Source organism: Phyllobates terribilis, unplaced genomic scaffold (genome assembly GCF_046119375.1).
Source record: "Phyllobates terribilis strain yellow unplaced genomic scaffold, ASM4611937v1 Scaffold_84__1_contigs__length_6523798, whole genome shotgun sequence".
NCBI lineage: Eukaryota > Metazoa > Chordata > Amphibia > Anura > Dendrobatidae > Phyllobates > Phyllobates terribilis.
The window spans coordinates 3,241,636-3,263,085 of NW_027362844.1; the positions used below are offsets into that span (position 1 = coordinate 3,241,636).

General features: G+C 47.2%; 1 protein-coding gene across 1 annotated transcript; it reads left to right on the plus strand.

Annotated features, from left to right (window-relative positions):
- The first annotated feature begins 277 nt into the window (after nucleotides 1–277).
- Nucleotides 278–16,061, plus strand: LOC141197289 (dynein axonemal heavy chain 12-like). Its single transcript, XM_073662678.1, has 4 exons — nucleotides 278–352; nucleotides 15,242–15,430; nucleotides 15,521–15,640; nucleotides 15,990–16,061. Exons 1-4 carry the CDS (start codon nucleotides 278–280, stop codon nucleotides 16,059–16,061), a joined length of 456 nt encoding a protein of 151 aa, XP_073518779.1.
- Nucleotides 16,062–21,450: the final 5,389 nt, after the last annotated feature.

Sequence of the window (21,450 nt, forward strand, 5' to 3'; positions counted from 1 at the left end):
AAATAAGCCTTTAGTAGAGGACTTATGTATTGTATGTGGAGAGAGACGCTTTACAAGATATTCATTGCAGGATCATCTTCCAATTATAAATCAGCTACTAGATTTTTGCCCTTTTTTCAGATATTAATCTGTGCACATAATGATTGTACTTTCTCGTCTAAAGCTTACAATGATCCTTTATGAGGTGACTGATCAGACTCCGTGGATTAAGTTATTATTCATTTGTTCAACGTTTAATATTGTTTTAAATATGTCCTTTTATTTTTCGCTTTGCTTGATGAGTGGGGAGATCATTCAGATGTCACCTCAGATGAGTCTGATTTTTGAAACAATGGACCTTTCCCAGGCGTCGGTAGGTTTTCACTCATCCTATAAGAGAGGAGTTCCCATATACTTGTACATCGGGGGATCTAATGCTAACTAATCAGATTTAGTTATAGGGTTGACTTTTAGAGGTATTCTCATCTTTTAACCACTTCGCGCCAGAGCCTGTTTTTGCCTTCGTGACCAGGCCAATTTTTACAATTCTGTCCACTGTCACTTTATGAGGTAATTACTCTGGAATGCTTCAACATATTCCCCTGATTCTGAGATTGTCTTTTCGTGACATATTGTACTTCATGATAGTGGTAAAATTTCTTCGATATCACTTGCGTTTATTTGTGAAAAAATCGGAAATTTGGCGAAAATTTTGAACATTTTGCAATTTTCAAACTTTGAATTTTCATGCCCTTAAGTCAGAGAGATATGTCACACAAAATATTAATACCGTATATTCCGGCGTATAAGACGACTTTTGAAGACTGAAAAATCTTCTGTCTAGTCTGGGGTCGTCTTATACGCCGGTAATGCTTTTGAACTTTCAGAAATTGACATGCGGGGATACTCTGGGGGTGTTAATAAGCTGCCGTGGCCGTATCCCTGCCATGTCGGAGTTAATATAAGGTGGAGGGAGTTAAAATACGGCGGCGGTAGGTCCAGACAGTCAGCGCTTCTGTGCTGAAACTGACACATCGCTGCGTATTCCCAGCTCCGGACACAGCGCAGGGCTTCTGTGCCGACAGCTTTCACTTGTCACAGAAGCGCTGCGCTGTGTCCGGAGCAGGGAAGTTCGCATCGCTTCTGTGACAATATATGAAAAGCCGGCAATTCAGCAGCGGCATAAGCCGGCACCCGACAATTTAGAATAGAAAGAATAGAGCTTCACACATAGATTAGATAGATAGAAACATGTCAGTCACATATATATGAAGTACAGTGACAGTATTGCTTACTGTACTTGTCATTTAGTGTAAAGGATTTATTAAAACAAATAATAGTGTTTTCATGCACCGTCTCTTTAAAAAAGCCGGCCGGCAATTCAGCATCTGTACCCGACAATTTATAACAGAAAGATAGAGCATCACACATAGATTAGATAGATAGAAACATGTCAGTCACATATATATGAAGTACAGTGACAGTGCTGGTTACTGTACTTGTCATCTAGTGTTAAAATAACGGATTTATTTAAAAAAAAATTGGCGTGGGGTTCCCCTTAATTTTAGTCTCTAGCGGAGGTTAAGCAGACGGCTGGGGCAGATGTTTGAAGCCTGGGAAGGGGGTAATACCCACGGAGCTTCCCAGGCTACTAATATCAGCCCCCAGCTGAATACATAGCCTTTACTAGCTATTAAAATGGGGGACCCCCCAAAAAAAATGACGTGGGGTCCCCCCTAATTTAATAGCTAGCAAAGGCTAGGCAGACAGCTGGGGGCTGATATTAATAGCCCAGGAAGGGAGCCATGAATATTGGCCCCCTCCCAGGCTAGAAAAACCAGCCGTCAGCCGCCCCAGAAATGGCGCATTCATAGGATGCGCCAATTCTGGCACTTAGCCTCGCTCTTCCACGCTGCCCTGGTGCGGTGGCAGGGGGTAATAGGGCTGGGGTTGATGTCAGCTTATAATGCCAGCTGACATCAAGCCCAGGTTAGTAATGGAGAGGCGTCTATAAGACACCCCCATTACTAACCCCATAGTAAAAGTTAAAAAAAACACAAACACCCAGAATAAAGTCCTTTAATTGAAATAAACACACAATTCTTTATTGTTCTAAATTAAACCATACTTACCATCACGCCCATTCCAGCTGAAGCCAACGATCTCCTGCAATAAAAGTAAAATAATAAAGCAACATCATCCTTACCTTTCCATGGTTCCCAGGACAGCTCCAGCTCTGCTACATCGAGATGACAGGCTGGACCGCAGCAGAACGCTGCCATCCAGCCTGTCATCCCGCAGACACTGAGAAGCGCAGGCATGCTTGCGCTCCTCAGTGTCTCGCTGTGACGGCATCCAGATGAGCCGACAATGAACTCAGCTCACCTCCTGGACGTCCGTCACTGACAGCGTGGGAAACTTCTACTGCGCATGCGGGGAGCAGGAGAATTTTCCCACGCTGTCAGTGACGTGCATGAGGTGAGCCGAGTTCATTGGACATGACCTCGGCTCATCTGGATGCCGTCACAGTCAGACACTGAGGAGCACAAGCATGCCTGCGCTTCTCAGTGTCTGCCGCATGGCAAGCTGAACGGCAGCGTTCTGCTGCGGTGCAGCCTGTCATGTGAATGTAGCAGAGCTGGACCGGTCCTGGGAACCATGGAGAGGTAAGGATGAGGTTGCTTTATTATTTTACTTTTATTGCAGGAGGTCGTTGGCTTCAGCTGGAATGGGCGTGATGGTAAGTATGGTTTAATTTAGAACAATAAAGGATTGTGTCTTTATTTCAATTAAAGGACTTTATTCTGGGTGTTTGTGTTTTTTTTAATTACTTTACTAGAAATTCATGGCGGTCATGTCTAATATTGGCGTGACCCCATGAATTTCGGGCTTAGGGCCAGCTGATAATGCCAAGCTGGCCTTAACCCCTTTATTACCCAGTGAGCCACCGCACCAGGGCCCTGGATGAGTTGGGTACAGCGCCAGAAGATGGCGCTTCTATGAACGCGCCATTTTCCGGGGTGGCTGCGGACAGCAATTTGCAGTGGGGGTGGCCCAGAAAGCTTGGGTCTCCCTGCGCTGCAGATTCCAGCCCCCAGCTGCCTAGTTGTACCTGGCTGGACACAAAAATAGGGCGAAGCCCCACGTCTTTTTTTTTTTAATTATTTCATGAAATAATTAAAAAAAAAAGGGCTTCCCTATATTGTTGTGTCCGGCCAGGTACAAATAGGCAGCTGGTGGTTGGGGGCAGCCCGTTCCTGCCTGCTGTACCTGGCTGGACACAAAAATATGGCGAAGCCCACGTCAACATTTTTGGGAAAAATTAATTACAAAATTAATAATAATTTAGGGACTGCATCTTTATTAACCCCTCAATTGTCATTTAGTGTTAAAATAAAGGATTTTTTAAAAAGAAAATTGGCGTGGGATCCACCATCATTATAGTCTCTAGCGGAGGTTAAGCAGACGGCTGGGGCAGATGTTTGAAGTCTGGGAAGGGGGTAATGCCCACGGAGCTTCCCAGGCTACTAATATCAGCCCCCAGCTGAATACCTAGCCTTTACTAGCTATTAGAATGGGGGACCCCCCCAAAAAATGACGTGGGGTCCCCCCTATTTTAATATGTTTATGAGTGACAGTTTTCCTGCTATATACCTGCATGTCATAAGAATTTAAATTAAAAAAGGACCATGTTAAATTCAAATCTGTTTTTTTTAAATTTTTACCGGTGTTTGGTATGCGTTGGAAAAGGGGTAGTCTTATACGGTGAATATATCCTAAACTCTATATTTTAACAGGAAAGTAGGGGGGTCGTCTTATACACCAGGTCGTCTTATACGCCGGAATATACGGTAAATAACATTTCCCACATGTCTACTTTACATCAGCACAATTTTGGAACCAAATTTTTTTTTTGTTAGGGAGCTATAAGGGTTGAAAGTTGACCAGCGATTTCTCATTTTTCCAACAAAATTTACAATAACATTTTTTTAGGGACCACATCATATTTGAAGTCACTTTGAGGGGTCTTTATGATAGAAAATACCCAAAAGTGACACCATTCTAAAAACTGCACCCCTCAAGGTGCTCAAAACCACATTCAAGAACTTTATTAACCCTTCAGGTGCTTCACAGGAATTTTTGGAATATGGAAGAAAAAAATGAACATTTAACTTTTTTCACAAAAATGTTACTTTAGACCCAATTTTTTTTATTTTCACAGGGGTAACAGGAAAAAATGGACCCCAATTTTTTTTGTGCAATTTCTCTTGAGCGTGCTGATACCCCATATGTGAGGGAAACCACTGTTTGGGCGCACGGCAGGGTTTGGAAGGGAAGGAGCGCCATTAGACTTTTTGAATGTAAAATTTGTTTGAGTAATTAGCGGACGCCATGTTGCATTTGGGGAGCCCCTGATGTGCCTAAACAGTGGAAACCCCCCCCCACAAGTGACACCATTTTGGAAACTAGACCCCTTAGGGAACTTATCTAGATGTGTGGTGAGCACCTTGCACCCCAGGTGCTTCACAGAAGTTTATAATATTGAGCCGTAAAAATAAAATTTTCACATTTTTCCCACAAAAAATGTTTTTCATTCCCTAATTTTGCATTATCATAAGGGTAACAGGATAAATTGCACCATGAAATTTGTTGTGCAATTTCTCCTGAGTACGCCGATACCCCATATGTGGGGGAAAACCACTGCTTTGGTGTACGGCAGGGTTCGGAAGTGAAAGGAGCGCTATGTTGGCTGGGATAGGTTGCAGACACCATGTCACATTTGAAGAGTCGCTGACATGCCGAAACAGCAGAAACCCCCACAAGTGACCCCATTTTGTAAACTACACCTCTCAAGGAATTCATCTAGGGAAGTAGTGAGTATTTTTAAATTTATACCATTGGGCTGTGAAAAAAGCATAATTATATTTTTACCACAAAAAAATGTTTTACCCTCAGATTTTACATTTTCACACAGGGCAATGGGTAAAAATGGTGCCGAAGTGTGTCACACAATTTCTTCTAAAAGTGGCAATACCCCATATGTGGCTGTATCGTACCGCTTAGCCATACGGTGAGATCTGGGGGGGACGGAGTGCTATTTGACAATTGGAGAACAAATTATTGTAGAATAGGCATTTGGATTTGGGAGCACAAAATTTTCTGAATTTCTTTTGGGGGGCAAGGGCCATTTCGCTTTTCCAGAGCCTTTCTGCTACCAGTAACTTGGAAGTCCCTTATATTTTTAACAGATGACGGACCTGAGTGGGGACTAGCTTTTTTTGAGGACTGAGTTGAAGCGTTTATTGGGAACATTTTGCGTAATATTTATCCGGCGCTCGAGGCTGAGCACTTACATCGGGGTTTCCATCTAAATTTCCAAGTGATGTAATTCAGATGAAACCCCTGCGGGATCCATTCACTATAATGAGGCAGCAGAGTTACTCTGGACTCCGTCTGGCCTCTGTTTAGCGGTGTCCTTTTTTTCAGAAGTGCACAAAACTGTGGCCAACCGCACTTTTATGCACGCCTAAAACAAATGACACCGTGGGATCCCAGGCCAGACGGCATCCACAGTGGCCTATATCTGCCTCATTACAGGGAATCTTCCGTCATGGGTTCCGGCTGAATCACGTATTTCAGAGATTTACACGGAAACTCTGGCGTAAGTGCTCAGCGCAGAGCGCAGGATAAATGTGGGCAGAGCCTTACTGCGATCTTTGGGAGACATAATAAACAAATCAGTAGCAGGTGAAGAATTGGTTTTATTTATTTTTTACGCCATTCCTCGTGTGATATAACTGATTAGATTACTTTATTCTTCGGGTCGGTGCGATTACAGAGATACCAGATTTATATCGGGTTTTTATGACTGACAGCTGTCACACACTAAAAGACGCTTTTTTTTGCAAAATCTAGTTTTTGCATCACCATATTTTGAGAGCTATAATTTTTCCATATTTCGGCCGACAGAGTCATGTGATGGCTTGTTTTTTGCGGGACGAGTTGACATTTTTATTGGTACCATTTTTGGGTACGTGACATTTTTTGATCGCTTTCTATTCCGTTTTTTGGGAGGTAAAATGAACAAAAACCAACAATTCAGGAATTGTTTTTTGAGGTTTTTTTTATGCCGTTCTGCGTGTGGTAAAAGTGATCAGGCAGTGTTATTCTTCGGGTCGGTACGTTTACAGCGATACTACACTTACTGTATTTTTTTTTTATGTTTTGGCGCTTTTACACAATAAAACAATTTTATAGAAAAAAATATTTTTTTTGCATTGCTTTATTCTGAGTGCTATAACTTTTTTATTTTTCGGCTGATGGAGCTGTATGGCGGCTTTTTTTTTGCGGAACAAGATGACATTTTCAGCGGTACCATTTTTATTTCTATTTTGCTTTTTGATCGCATTTTTTTCCACTTTTTGTTTGGCGATATGATGAAAAAGCATATTTTTTTGCTCCGTTTTTTATTTATTTTCATTACGGTGTGCACAGAAGGAGTTAATTAGTGTGACAGTTTTATAGCTCTTGTTGTTTCGGACGCGGCGATACCAAATATGTGTACTTTTTTTGGTTTTGTAAAAATATACGGATTTATTGGTTTAATATTTTATTTATTTATTTTTATTTATTTATTTTGTGATTTTTTTTTTAACAGTTTAAAAACATTTTTTTTTACTTTTTTTTACTTTTTTACTTAGTCCCTGTATGGGACATTAATTTTTATTTTTCTGATCACTGATCTCATGTAATGTAATAGACATATATTACATTACATGAGATCTTCGCTGACTGTTTCACAGTCAGTCTCCTGCCTGGCTTCAGCTGCAGGCTGAGCCAGGCAGGACACCATATATGGCAGATCTGGAGGCGGTCATGTGACCTCCCGCTGCCATAGCAACCCCAGGTCCTGGAAGATATCAGGGGTCGTCGGAGAGGTAAGTAAGACGACCCCCTCTCCTCTGTCTATCTTCTATATGCCGCGATCACTATAGATCGCGGCATATAGAAGACAGCAAAGGGTTAACATCACTGGGACCTGATCCAATCAGGTCCCGATGATGTTCCCTGTCAGAGCTAATGCTCTGCACCGTAATCGCAGTACTTGCAGGACCCTGGGGGTCCTGAGCGCTGCGAGACCACCCACCTTTTTTAAACGTCGGCGCGGCACAGAGCCCAGCAAGCGCCGACGTTTATCTACAGGGGGCGGTCAGGAACCGGTTAAAGTATATCCACAAAAATGGCCATAATTGTCTGATAGATGAGGGTCTCTCCTCTGGCACCCACCCTAACTTTTCTCGAATATGAGGCCCCATCTTGTGCCGCTGTGAAAGGAGAGTTTGGCAGCACGTGCAACACTTCCATTCACCGATTTGGTAGTCCTACATACAGTCATCAGGGGTGTAATGATCGCGGTTGCAGAGGTCGCGACTGGGCCCGTGCAGGTGAGGGGCCCGCCGACATCAGCGCAAACTTCAACTGGATGTGCGCCCTCGAATGCACATTCAGATGAAGTGTATTGAGGCACAGAGACCCGTTGGGTCTGTGCACGGCAGTGCACGCTGCCGGCCAATCAGAAGCCAGCAGCTGATGTCGGCGTGCACGTGACTGAGGGCGCATGACAGTGACATCATATGCTCCCGACGCTTGCACTCTGAAGTAAGATGCTGGCTTCAGAAGAGGATGGCGCGCAGCGGGGGAGCGGAGGAAAAGCGAGCAGAATCATTTATTTTTTTTCTATGCATTAAAGTACAACGGCAGAATGGGTGTAGCGCCGGCGTCCCTGCCCTCTGCTAGGCAGGGACGCTGTTCCCCTCACCTCCCTGCTCCGTGCCTGGCGTCCTCCTCCCGCTCTGCTGGCAGCGCGCGCTCCTTCCCGTCCACTGTGCTTAGGGCACGCGCGCGCGCTCTCCCTCCCTCTTAAAGGGGCCGCGCGCGCCGTCCTAAGGAGTCCCCGGCCAATGGCCGGAGGACTTCACCATATATAAGGCACCTCCTCCAAAATGGAGGTGCCCGAGCAATGTTGTTGCACTGTTCACTACTCTGCTTCAGCACTCAGGTCCCGTTGCCAGTTACCTGCCAGTTACCTGCCAGATTCCTGCCTGATTATCTGCTACCTGCCTGCTAGTCTGAGGTCCGACGGTCTGCCTTACTACTCCTGTCAGTCTGTCTAAGGACCAGTCTGCCCGCTCACCTGGGAGCGCACATCAGCCACCTGCCTGCTTGCCCGAGGTCCGACGGTCTGCCTTCCAACTCCTGTCAGTCTGTCTATGGACCAGCTTGCCCGCTCACCTGGGAGCACATACCTGCTACCTGCCTGCTAGTCTACCTGGAGGCTCCGCCGTCACGTGCTGTGACCACCTGCCTGTCCAGTGACTCCTGCTCGCTCACCTGGGAGCGCTCATCTGCTGCCTGTCTGCTAGCCTACCTGGAGGCTCTGCCGTCACGTGCTGTGACCACCCGCCTGTCCAGAGTCTTCTGCCCGCTCACCTGGGAGCGCTCATCTGCCGCCTGTCTGTTGGTCTTCCTGGAGGCTCCGCCGTCACATGCTGTGACCACCTGTTCTTCCAGAGACTCTCGCCTGCTCACTTGGGAGCTCACGTCTATCATCAGCCGCCACAGGTCGTACCAACCCTTTACCCAGAGACTGCCCCGGTCACTTGCCGTGACCATCTGCCCGTTCATCCAGAGACTGCCCCGGTCACTTGCCGTGACCATCTGCCCGTTCATCCAGAGACTGCCCCGGTCACTTGCCGTGACCATCTGCCCGTTCATCCAGAGACTGCCCCGGTCACTTGCCGTGACCTCCAGCCCGTTCACTCAGAGACTGTCCCGGTCACCTGCTGTGACCTCCTGCCCGTCTTCCCTGGTCGCCACCCGCTCCCTTACAAGGGCTGCCCCCTTGTATAGTAGCTCAGAGGTTCCGCCTCCCAGACCCGTTACAGTTTGATCGGGCCATGGAACCCGGTGGCACCCAAGCTCCCTCGCTCTCGGACCTGTGTCATGAACTGTCTCGTCAAAGGTCCCAACAGGAGTCCATCCTGGGTCACCTGCGGAATGTCAATACTCGCCTGGACACTCTGACTGCTCCACCAGCAACCTCCGCCAGTGCCATGTCTCGCAATCCGGCAGCTCCATTGCCCACTAATACCATGGTATCCTACCCCGGACCCCGGCTTTCTGCACCTCCTCGCTTCGGAGGCGACTCCGCCCAGGCTCGGGGCTTCATAAATCAGTGCACCCTGCACTTTGAACTATTGTCCCACCAGTTTAACTCCGACCGGGCCAAAATTGCATTCATCATGTCCCATCTCACCGGGGAGGCCCTGGCCTGGCTAAATCCTCTATGGGAGAGAGGAGACCCCCTGGTGTCCAACTTGCCTGCTTTTCTCACGGCTTTCCGGAAAGTCTTCGACGAACCCGGACGGAAGACCTCATCCGCATCATCACTGCTACGCCTCCGTCAGGGAAGTCTCACCGTGGGCCAATATGCCATACGGTTCCGTACCCTTGCCTCGGAGCTGGCCTGGGATAACGACGCTCTGGTATCCGTCTTCTGGGAGGGTCTGTCCGGCCGTATTAAAGATGAACTTGCCGGTCGGGACATTCCTACCACTCTCGATGACCTAATAACTCTTGCCACCCGGATTGACCTACGGTTCCAGGAGCGTGCCAAAGAGGTCACCCGTGAGAGGAGGTTACCATGTCTAGCTCCTACTTTTCAGAAACCCGTCACTCCCTCCGTCTCTACCCAGGTACACTCTCCTGAGTCTATGCAGGTTGACCAGACCAAGATGGTCAAAACCCGTCAGGACTTACGCCGTGCCGAAGGGAGCTGCTTCTACTGTGGCAGTAAGGAGCACCGGATCCGTGCCTGCCTGGAGAGGTCGGGAAACACCTGTGTCTAGGTTCGCTCAGAGAGGTCAACCTAGACAAGAATAAATCCTCTCCATCTCTGCTGCTGTCAGTCTCAATCGTCTGCGGGGAGAACCGTTATTTCGAACTAGCCCAACTTGACTCTGGAGCAGCCGGGAATCTTATTTCACAGTCCCTGGTAGAGAAATACCACATCCCCACCAAACCTCTGGCTTTACCCTTGTCTGTTGCTGCCGTGGATGGGGGCCTCTTACCACGCCCCATCCAACTCATCACCGAATCCATTACTCTGCAGGTGGGAATGCTGCATTCTGAAAGTATCTCCTTTCATGTTCTGCCTGGACTCTCTCACGCCCTCTTGCTAGGCCTACCTTGGCTCCAGAGACATGCACCCGTGCTTGACTGGCAGACCGGAGAAGTCCTTCGCTGGGGACAGGACTTCCATAAGACCTGTCTGGTTCCCGTCCATCCTGTCCGTCCTTCTCCTACCCCAGCTAATCTACCTGGACTTCCGATTCCTTATTGGTTTTATGCTGATGTCTTTAATAAAAAGGAAGCAGAGACACTACCTCCTCATAGACCATACGACTGCCCTATCGACCTGTTACCTGGTACTACTCCTCCCCGTGGGCGTATTTATCCTTTATCCGCTGCTGAGACCCGGTCGATGTCCGAATATATTGAGGAGAATCTGGCCAGGGGATTCATCCGTAAATCTACCTCCCCGGCGGGAGCAGGCTTCTTTTTCGTCAAAAAGAAGGACGGCTCTCTCCGTCCCTGTATAGACTATAGAGGCCTTAACCAGATCACGGTGAAGAATAAGTACCCCCTTCCGCTCATTCCAGAGTTATTTGATCGTCTGAGGGGGGCTAGAATCTTCACCAAACTGGACCTCCGTGGGGCGTACAACCTGGTTCGTATCCGTCAGGGGGATGAATGGAAGACGGCATTCAACACCCGGGACGGCCACTATGAATATCTGGTAATGCCCTTTGGTCTCTGTAACGCTCCTGCCGTCTTTCAAGAGTTGGTCAATGACATCTTCCGGGACCTTCTCTACTCCTGCGTAGTGGTGTACCTGGACGACATCTTGGTCTTCTCTCCGGATCTCCAGACTCACCGGAGGGACGTTCGTCAGGTCCTGCTCAGGCTCAGGCAGAATCACCTCTTCGCTAAATACGAGAAGTGCCTCTTTGAGCAGACCTCGCTTCCGTTTTTGGGCTACATTATTTCTCAGACCGGCCTACGAATGGATCCAGAGAAACTGTCTGCCATCGAGAAATGGCCTCGACCGGAGGGGTTGAAGGCCATTCAGCGATTCCTGGGCTTCGCCAACTACTACCGCCTCTTCATACCACACTTCTCTTCCCGGACTGCCCCAATTTCCGCGCTCACCCGTAAGGGTACTAATCCCAAAGAGTGGCCGCCCGAAGCAGAGGAGGCCTTTCTTTCCCTAAAACAGGCCTTCTCTTCCGCCCCGGTGCTGCATCGCCCGGACGGCAACAAGCAGTTCTTCCTGGAAGTTGACGCCTCCTCCTCTGGAGCCGGAGCGGTACTTACTCAAAAATCATCTTCCGGGAGAATGGTAACTTGTGGCTTCTTCTCCAAACTCTTCTCCTCTTCTGAGCGCAATTATTCCATAGGAGACCGAGAGTTATTGGCCATCAAACTGGCATTGGAGGAGTGGCGTTACCTACTCGAGGGGGCTCTTCACCCGGTAATAATTTACACTGACCACAAGAACTTGGCTTACCTCCAGCATGCCCAGAGACTTAACCCGCGCCAAGCCCGGTGGTCCTTGTTTTTTGCTCGCTTTGATTTTGTTCTTCATTTTCGCCCGGCTGACAAAAACGTCAAAGCAGATGCCTTGTCCCGATCCTTTCTGGTGTCCGATCTCGAGGAAGAGCCTAAACATATCATCGATCCCGCCAGAGTAATGCAGGTGGCTCCCGTGAGCCTAAATCGTCTCCCTCCCGGTAAGACGTTCGTATCAGTACCTGATCGGGAGAAGATCCTACACTGGGGTCACTCGTCTAAACTAGCTGGCCACGCCGGTCAGAAAAAGACCCTCCAGCTTATTGCCCGGCACTACTGGTGGCCTACCCTGCACAAGGACGTAATAGACTTTGTTTCTGCCTGTGTGTCCTGCGCCCGCAACAAAGTCCCGAGACACCTGCCAGCCGGTCGCCTTCTTCCGCTTCCTGTGCCTGCTGCCCCCTGGCAGCATATTGCTATGGACTTCATAACTGATCTCCCCGTCTCTGCCGGTTGTACGGTCATTTGGGTGGTCGCTGACCGCTTTTCCAAGATGGCTCACTTTATTCCCCTGCCTGGTCTCCCGTCTGCACCCGAGCTGGCTAAAGACTTTATCCGCCACATCTTCCGTCTTCATGGCCTGCCCCTCCACATCGTGTCGGATCGTGGGGTACAGTTCACCTCACGTTTCTGGAGAGCCACTTGTAAACTGCTAGACGTCACCCTGGACTTCTCTTCCGCTTACCACCCACAGTCTAATGGTCAAGTGGAGCGGATCAATCAGAACCTGACCAGTTACCTCCGGCACTTCGTTAATGCCCATCATTCTGACTGGGTGGATCTCCTACCATGGGCCGAGTTCTCCTATAACAATCACGAGAGCGAATCCTCCTCCAAATCCCCGTTTTTTGTAGTCTTCGGTCAGCATCCTCGGATTCCTTTTCCTGTCTCCACCTCTGTGGACAACCCGGCTGCGGAATCTCTCGTTAGCAAATTTTCCTCCATTTGGGAGAGTACCCGATCCGCACTCCTCCAGTCGTCCGAACGGATGAAAAGACACGCTGACAAAAAACGCCTGGATCCTCCACAATTTCGTCCTGGAGATAAAGTCTGGCTCTCGTCTAAATATGTCCGACTCAAGATACCTTCTTACAAGTTAGGGCCTCGGTTCATCGGTCCTCTGGAGGTCATCAGTCAGATCAACCCGGTGGCCTATAAATTAAAACTCCCGGCCAACTTACGGATCCCTAACTCCTTCCATGTATCTCTCCTCAAACCTGTGGTACTTAACTCTTTTTCCAAGTCTACAGGTACGCCTCCTGCTCCGGTTTCTGCTGAGGACGAGTTTGAGGTAGAGAACATTCTTGCCACCAAAAGGGTAAGAGGAAAGACCTTTTTTCTAGTAGATTGGAGGGGGTTTTGTCCTGAGGAGAGAACGTGGGAGCCCCGGGAGAACATCCATGCCCCTCTTATCCTAGCTAAATTTCTGTCTGGCCTAAAAAAGGGGGGGCCTAAAGGGGGGGGTACTGTAGCGCCGGCGTCCCTGCCCTCTGCTAGGCAGGGACGCTGTTCCCCTCACCTCCCTGCTCCGTGCCCGGCGTCCTCCTCCCGCTCTGCTGGCAGCGCGCGCTCCTTCCCGTCCACTGTGCTTAGGGCGCGCGCGCTCTCCCTCCCTCTTAAAGGGGCCGCGCGCGCCGTCCTAAGGAGTCCCCGGCCAATGGCCGGAGGACTTCACCATATATAAGGCACCTCCTCCAAAATGGAGGTGCCCGAGCAATGTTGTTGCACTGTTCACTACTCTGCTTCAGCCCTCAGGTCCCGTTTCCAGTTACCTGCCAGTTACCTGCCAGATTCCTGCCTGATTATCTGCTACCTGCCTGCTAGTCTGAGGTCCGACGGTCTGCCTTACTACTCCTGTCAGTCTGTCTAAGGACCAGTCTGCCCGCTCACCTGGGAGCGCACATCAGCCACCTGCCTGCTTGCCCGAGGTCCGACGGTCTGCCTTCCAACTCCTGTCAGTCTGTCTATGGACCAGCTTGCCCGCTCACCTGGGAGCACATACCTGCTACCTGCCTGCTAGTCTACCTGGAGGCTCCGCCGTCACGTGCTGTGACCACCTGCCTGTCCAGTGACTCCTGCTCGCTCACCTGGGAGCGCTCATCTGCTGCCTGTCTGCTAGCCTACCTGGAGGCTCTGCCGTCACGTGCTGTGACCACCCGCCTGTCCAGAGTCTTCTGCCCGCTCACCTGGGAGCGCTCATCTGCCGCCTGTCTGTTGGTCTTCCTGGAGGCTCCGCCGTCACATGCTGTGACCACCCGTTCTTCCAGAGACTCTCGCCTGCTCACCTGGGAGCTCACGTCTATCATCAGCCGCCACAGGTCGTACCAACCCTTTACCCAGAGACTGCCCCGGTCACTTGCCGTGACCATCTGCCCGTTCATCCAAAGACTGCCCCGATCACTTGCCGTGACCATCTGCCCGTTCATCCAGAGACTGCCCTGGTCACTTGCCGTGACCATCTGCCCGTTCATCCAGAGACTGCCCCGGTCACTTGCCGTGACCTCCAGCCCGTTCACTCAGAGACTGTCCCGGTCACCTGCTGTGACCTCCTGCCCGTCTTCCCTGGTCGTCACCCGCTCCCTTACAAGGACTGCCCCCTTGTATAGTAGCTCAGAGGTTCCGCCTCCCAGACCCGTTACAATGGGGGACATATACCAGGATGGGGGATATATATAGTAGGATAGGGTTTTATATATATACCAGGATGGGGGATATATATACTAGGATCGGGATATATATACCAGGATGGGGGATATATATACCAGGATAAGGGATAAATATACCAAGATGGGGCCCAGGATAAGGGACATATACCAGGATGGGGGATATATATACTAGGATGGGGGATATATATACTGGATGGGGGATATATATACTAGAATGGGGGATAAATATACCAGGATGGGGCCCCTGGATAAGGGACATATATACCAAGATGGGGGATATATGTATCAAGGTGGGGCCCAGGATAAGGGACATATATACCAGGATGGGGGATATATATATCAAGGTGGGGCCCAGGATAAGGGACATGTACACTAGGATGGGGGATATATATACCAGGATGGGGCCAGAACAGGGGACATATATACCAGGAAGGAGCTCAATATGGGGGATATTACTACATAATGGGGTATGAGGTGCAACACGTATGTCCTTATAGGATTTAGAACACTACAAGGGCCCATACATCTGACCAACATGCAGGGGGTCCAAATCTTGCAATGGGGGCCCATCGGACTCTAGTTACACCACTGACAGTCATCTCTACATTCACTTTAGTCGCTATAATTAAAGGGATTGTCAGTCCCTTTCATTCTGGTGCTACTACAACAATCATCTAAATGGTGAGGATCCAGTTCCTGACACCAGCACTGAATGTAGGGAAAATGTAATGTTACATAGCTTCTACTCAAATAAATGGATGTCTATGTAATCTATGGATGATGGAAACGTCAGGACACTTGGAAACCACTTTGTAGACTGTTTTTCATCTACACAGCGAGATAATTAGATAACTGGATGAGCTTGTGTCTTAGGGCAACCCTACTTAGTATATCTCTCTCTCCAGCCCGCCACTGTTAGCCGCTGCGGTATGATTTATCTGGAACCCCAACAACTGGGCTGGGCGCCCCTGGTGAGGTCCTGGCTCAGCACCCTTCCCGATGCACTGAAGACTAAGGACCACCTCGCTCTTCTAGAGGAACTCTTTAAGTGGCTCGTCCAACCTTCCCTTCGATTCCTCCGAAAGCAGTGCAAGGTGGGCGCCATGTGTCCTCTCAATTGTAGGAGCATTGCGCAAGTGTGTAGTCTAGATTTACCCTCAGTGTCCTAATGTCTTTCCTCATAGGATCTGGTGACAACCAGCAATGGCAATGTGGTAATATCACTCACACCATTATTGGAGATGCTGATTTTTGATGTGGTGAGAGAGGATTTGAATAATAAGAACATTCGTATCTGGATCATGGTAAGTGGAAGATCTGCCGATCCCATACACAGTGTGGCTAATCCATCTGCAGGTATAGACAGTGCTTTCCTATGGTCCTGGAAAACGGGGGAAATAATTCCAAGTGGAGAGAAATTGTGAAAATATCACAATTCTGACATTATTTTTTGGGAATTGTTTTTACGGTGTACATTGTGTGGTAAAAATTACTTAGCAATATGATTCATTCATCAGTACGATTACACCGATACCAAACATGTCCAGATTTTTTATTAGATTGGTAGTGAAAAAAAAAATTAGAAGTTTGGGAAAAAACATTTTTTGGGTTGTGTCACCATTTTCCGAGACCCGTGACGTTTTCATTTTTTAGTCGATGGAGCTGTTTGAGAGCTTATTCTTTGTGGTACGACACAATGTTTTCGTTGATACCATATTGGGATAGATATTACATTTTGATCGCTTGTTACAGCATTTTTTTTGATACTGCATCAACCAGAAAAACATAATTTTGTCGTTCTTGATTTTTTTTCTCGTTACGCCGTTTACTGATCGGGTTAATTATTTTTCTATTTTGATAGATTGGACTTTTCTGAATGCGGCGATACCACATACAGTGGTGGCCAAAAGTATTGGCACCCCTGCAATTCTGTCAGATAATACTCAGTTTCTTCCTGAAAATGATTGCAATCACAAATTCTTTGGTATTATTATCTTCATTTAATTTGTCTTCAATGAAAAAACACAAAAAGAATTGTCCTAAAGCCAAATTGGATATAATTCCACACCAAACCTAAAAAGGGGGTGGACAAAAGTATTGGCACTGTTTGAAAAATCATGTGATGCTTCTCTAATTCGTGTAATTAACAGCACCTGTAACTTACCTGTGGCACCTAACAGGTGTTGGCAATAACTAAATCACACTTGCAGCCAGTTAACATGGATTAAAGTTGACTCAACCTCTGTCCTGTGTCCTTGTGTGTACCACATTGAGCATGGAGAAAAGAAAGAAGACCAAAGAACTGTCTGAGGACTTGAGAAACCAAATTGTGAGGAAGAATGAGCAATCTCAAGGCTACAAGTCCATCTCCAAAGACCTGAATGTTCCTGTGTCTTCCGTGCGCAGTGTCATCAAGAAGTTTAAAGCCCATGGCACTGTGGCTAACATCCCTAGATGTGGACGGAAAAGAAAAATTGACGAGAGATTTCAACGCAAGATTGGATGGTGGATAAAGAACCTCGACTAACATCCAAACAAGTTCAAGCTGCCCTGCAGTCCGAGGGTACAACAGTGTCAACACGTACTATCCGTCGGCGTCTGAATGAAAAGGGACTGTATGGTAGGATACCCAGGAAGACCCCACTTCTTACCCCGAGACATAAAAAAGCCAGGCTGGAGTTTCCCAAAACTTACCTGAGAGCCTAAAACGTTTTGGAAGAATGTTCTCTGGTCAGATGAGACAAAAGTAGAGCTTTTTGGGAAAAAGCATCAACATAGAGTGTACAGGAAAAAAAAAGAGGCATTCAAAGAAAAGAACACGGTCCCTACAGTTAAACATGGCGGAGGTTCCCTGATGTTTTGGGGTTGCTTTGCTGCCTCTGGCACTGGACTGCTTGACCGTGTGCATGGCATTATGAAGTCTGAAGACTACCAACAAATTTTGCAGCATAATGTAGGGCCCAGTGTGAGAAAGCTGGGTCTCCCTCAGAGGTCATGGGTCTTCCAGCAGGACAATGACCCAAAACACAATTCCAAAAGCACTATAAAATGGTTTGAGAGAAAGCACTGGAGACTTCTAAGGTGGCCAGCAATGAGTCCAGACCTGAATCCCATAGAACACCTGTGGAGAGATCTCAAAATGGCAGTTTGGAGAAGGCACCCTTCAAATATCAGGGACCTGGAGCAGTTTGCCAAAGAAGAATGGTCTACAATTCCAGCAGAGCATTGTAAGAAACTCATTGATGGTTACCGGAAGCGGTTGTTCACAGTTATTTTGGCTAAAGGTTGTGCAACCAAGTATTAGGCTGAGGGTGCCAATACTTTTGTCTGGCCCATTTTTTGAGTTTTGTGTGAAATGATCAATGATTTGATTTGTGCTTCATTCTCTTTTGTGTTTTTTCCTTGCAAGCAAATTAAATAAAGAGAATAATACCAAAGAATTTGTGATTGCAATCATTTTCAGGAAGAAACTGAGTATTATCTGACAGAATTGCAGGGGTGCCAGTACTTTTGGCCACCACTGTATGTGTATTTTTTGTAAAACTTATTTTCTCTGTTTTTAGTGGGGGAAAAAACCCAATTTCAAGTTTTATGTTTTTTTTTTAATTTATTTTTTTCATATTTTTTAAAACATTTTTTGTAACTTTTCTCTGTATTTATTAGCCCCCTTAGAGAACTTAAAGCTGCGATCGTCTGATCGCTTGTGCTATATACAGCAATGCTACACCATTGCTGCATATAGAAAAAATCACGGTCTCCTTTGAAGCTCGGCCACGTCATCCGCGATTGTTAGAGGCAGGTTCCTTGACGTCTGCTGAGAATTGCATGTCAATAGCACCTTTAGAAATATATTTACTTAGAAAATTGGTGACGTGTTCAATACTTATTTCGCCCGCTGTATATTGTATCCCTTTTCTTCTTTTAGGCCAGTTTTGCTTTCTCCCTGGTTTGGTCCATTGGCGGCTGTTGTGACACTGACAGCCGAGTAAAGTTTGATGCTTTTTTCAAAGAAATTGTCACAGGAAAGAACGATCAGAGCCCTTTCCTGTCCTCCGTGGGGAAATGGGAATGTCCTTTGGACGATAAAGGCCTGGTCTATGACTACATGTACGAGGTAAAGGGATTTCTTGGAACCAGATTCATGGAAATCAAGCCTAATGCTCAGCAACTTATAACTTTGGCCTTTGGGTTATTATCTTAGGTCTCTTAGGACATGTTCACACTGTGTTTATGCCATACATCTATGACTCTGCCAAAGGTTCTGATTGAATCCCCAAAAAACTGAATTCAGAATGAGACATAGAGTCCAATGACCTAAGTGGATTCCGTCAGATCCTCCGGCAGAGTAATAGACATGCTGCATAAACGCAGTGTGAACAGGACCTAAATGTCAAACTTATGTAATGTGTTAGTGCTCTCTTATCCCTACATCAAATGTGTCCGAATATGGTTTATCAAAGTTGTAACTACTTTTTTTTTTCATTGAAGTTAAAAGGCCGAGGGCGCTGGGTTCACTGGAATGAGTTTATTAAAGGCACAGCCACGTGGGACAAAAGCACCAAAATTCAAGATATCATTGTGCCAACTATGGATACTGTCAGATACACCTTCCTCATGGATATGTGCGTCAAAAACACCAAGTAAGAGTAACAAAATGACTCTTATTAGGAAACCTTGTTGACAATTATTCATTTTGCCATCACAATTACTTATTGTATGGGAAAACCATTCGATAATGGAGCCGAATTAGGAAACCCTATTGGTCTATCAACAGAAAACTGGCCGCCATTGACACCTGTCTGTTTTATGTCTGTAGCAAACACAGTTTCTATAAATGCAAATAGTTTGCTAGTTACCTAAGGACGGGAAACACGGATCACGATGGACGGACGGGCCGCGGGACCCCTGACCTGAAATTGACAGCCTCATAGACATACATGAGGCTGGCGAGTTTGGGTCCGGAGATCTTGGTCCGTACATGGATGGTGTTTATCGGACGTCTGAATTCGGGCCTAAATTAGTAGTTTTATTCTCAACACTGTAAAATGTTTGATTTTATGGTTGTCCTACAAACTACTTTCCTTTTTCGCAGACCACTCTTATTTATGGGACCGACGGGGACAGGGAAGTCTGTTGACGTCAAAGACAAACTGATGAACAATATGGACAAAGAAAAATTCTTTCCCTTCTTCCTCAACTTTTCTGCTTGTACCAGTGCCAATCAGATTCAGGTTTGTCTTCTTTTTATCACCCTGCCTTCTGACAAATGAAAGAGGTTGCTTCATTAGGATATATAGATGTCATTGGGGGGAATACGCCACTTAGGACCCTCTGCTAGGAGCCAGAGAGGAGACCCACAAACAACGGAGGTCTCTCTCGCAGACCCTGAAGATCTATGTATTAGATGGTCAGACATACATTTAAATGGGTTGATGGACCCATGTGTGTCTTAAAACAAAACAAAAAAACCTGTCACTTCTCCGCGCTGCCGCCTGTGTCCCCATCGGTCTCTTCACTTCCTTTTCGACCAGGAGATGTCAATGAAGCCAACCAGTGTCAGATGATCGCCTGCAGTGGTGACTTTCTTTCTGAGCCAGAAAAGAGAGCTAGAAGACTAGTTCTTCTAGCTCGAATGAAACATCAATTCTGCAGCCAATCAATAGCCGCTGATTTGGCTGCAGCGGTCATGTGATGTTTTCTACCTGAAAATTAGACACAGGCAGTAGTGGTCAACCTATTGAGTCTTCCGACACATAGTTTGCATCTTATTCTAGAATATCGTCATGGACAGACTGGACAAAAGACCGAAAGGCGTGTACGACCTCAGATGGGGAAGAAATGCGTCATATTTGTGGATGATATGAACATGCCGGCATTAGAAAAATATGGAGCACAGCCACCTATCGAGCTCCTGTAACGGGGCTCAGGGTGGCAGTCATGGGCGAGCATCACTTCTTTGACACCCTGGCCCGCTACAGGAGATAGTGTACTGTGTGGCTGCATGTGCAACGATGCTTTGAGATCTGAGATCTCCACAATCCCTGATAATGCGCTGGGTGCAGAACTGTCCCATTTAACCCTCTCAGTCAAGAAGCCAAACCAGCTGTTATAAACAGTGTTCTTTTTATGCACAATCAAACAGGTGAACATAGAGTAACAGGTTATGCATTCATCATCACTTGCCACACAGTACTCAGGCTCCATTCTCAGAGTTACAGTCTGCACTTTGTTTCTGGCAACAGGTACGGCACAGTAGTGAGGAGAGTTCTTAAATGCCTGCATTTTCTTAGGGGTAGAGTCATACGGGTCCACGTGTGTCGCCATGCCCTGATCCCCTGTGTCCTTGCTTATATCAGTCCCAGGGGCCGCTCATAAAGACGTGCTCCCTGTTTCAGTACCCACAGCAGGGCGATGCCTTGTCCCAAGGTCCCTTTCTCGCTGGACAGTACGTTTCCTGGACTTCTAAGCTTTTCTGCAGGTTTCCCCACTTGCCTGTGTCATCCTGCTGCCTCTGTAACTAGATCTTTGTCCTCATGAGCCTTGTAGTTCCACACCAGGAACAATCTGTCTTTCCTCTTTCTCTTACTTTTTCTAAACTGACTAAAATGGATCTCTTCTCCCAGAAGCCACAAAGCTCCCTCCCACTATGGTCTGTACTTGTAATTAACCCTCAAACTGTCTGTGTATCTGATGTCTGTATCTGGGCAGATTTCACCTACACTCTATACCAAAGTGAAAAGAAAGAGAGTGACATCTTGTGGCCTCCGTTCAACACTGCAACCCATAGGGAAATAACCAATAAATACATAGCAGTAACATGCATGTAAAATACATTCAACCAACAGAAATATCAGAGTAGTGAGATGCCATCCTCACCACCCTTACATTCCCCCATACTTTAATTATGGTCGCCCTCCACCATACAGGACCTAAAGGCAAGGGTTAATACAAAATCAAACATTTTAATACATTCAGACGGAAGTCTTCCTCAGACGTCTTCTCCTCACTGGACATCCGGCCCTTCTCGGTTAAGGGCCCCGGAACAACTGACACAGTCCATAACTTTACCAGCACCGGTCCTTCTTGGTAAGGACCCCGGAACAAAGTGTCCATG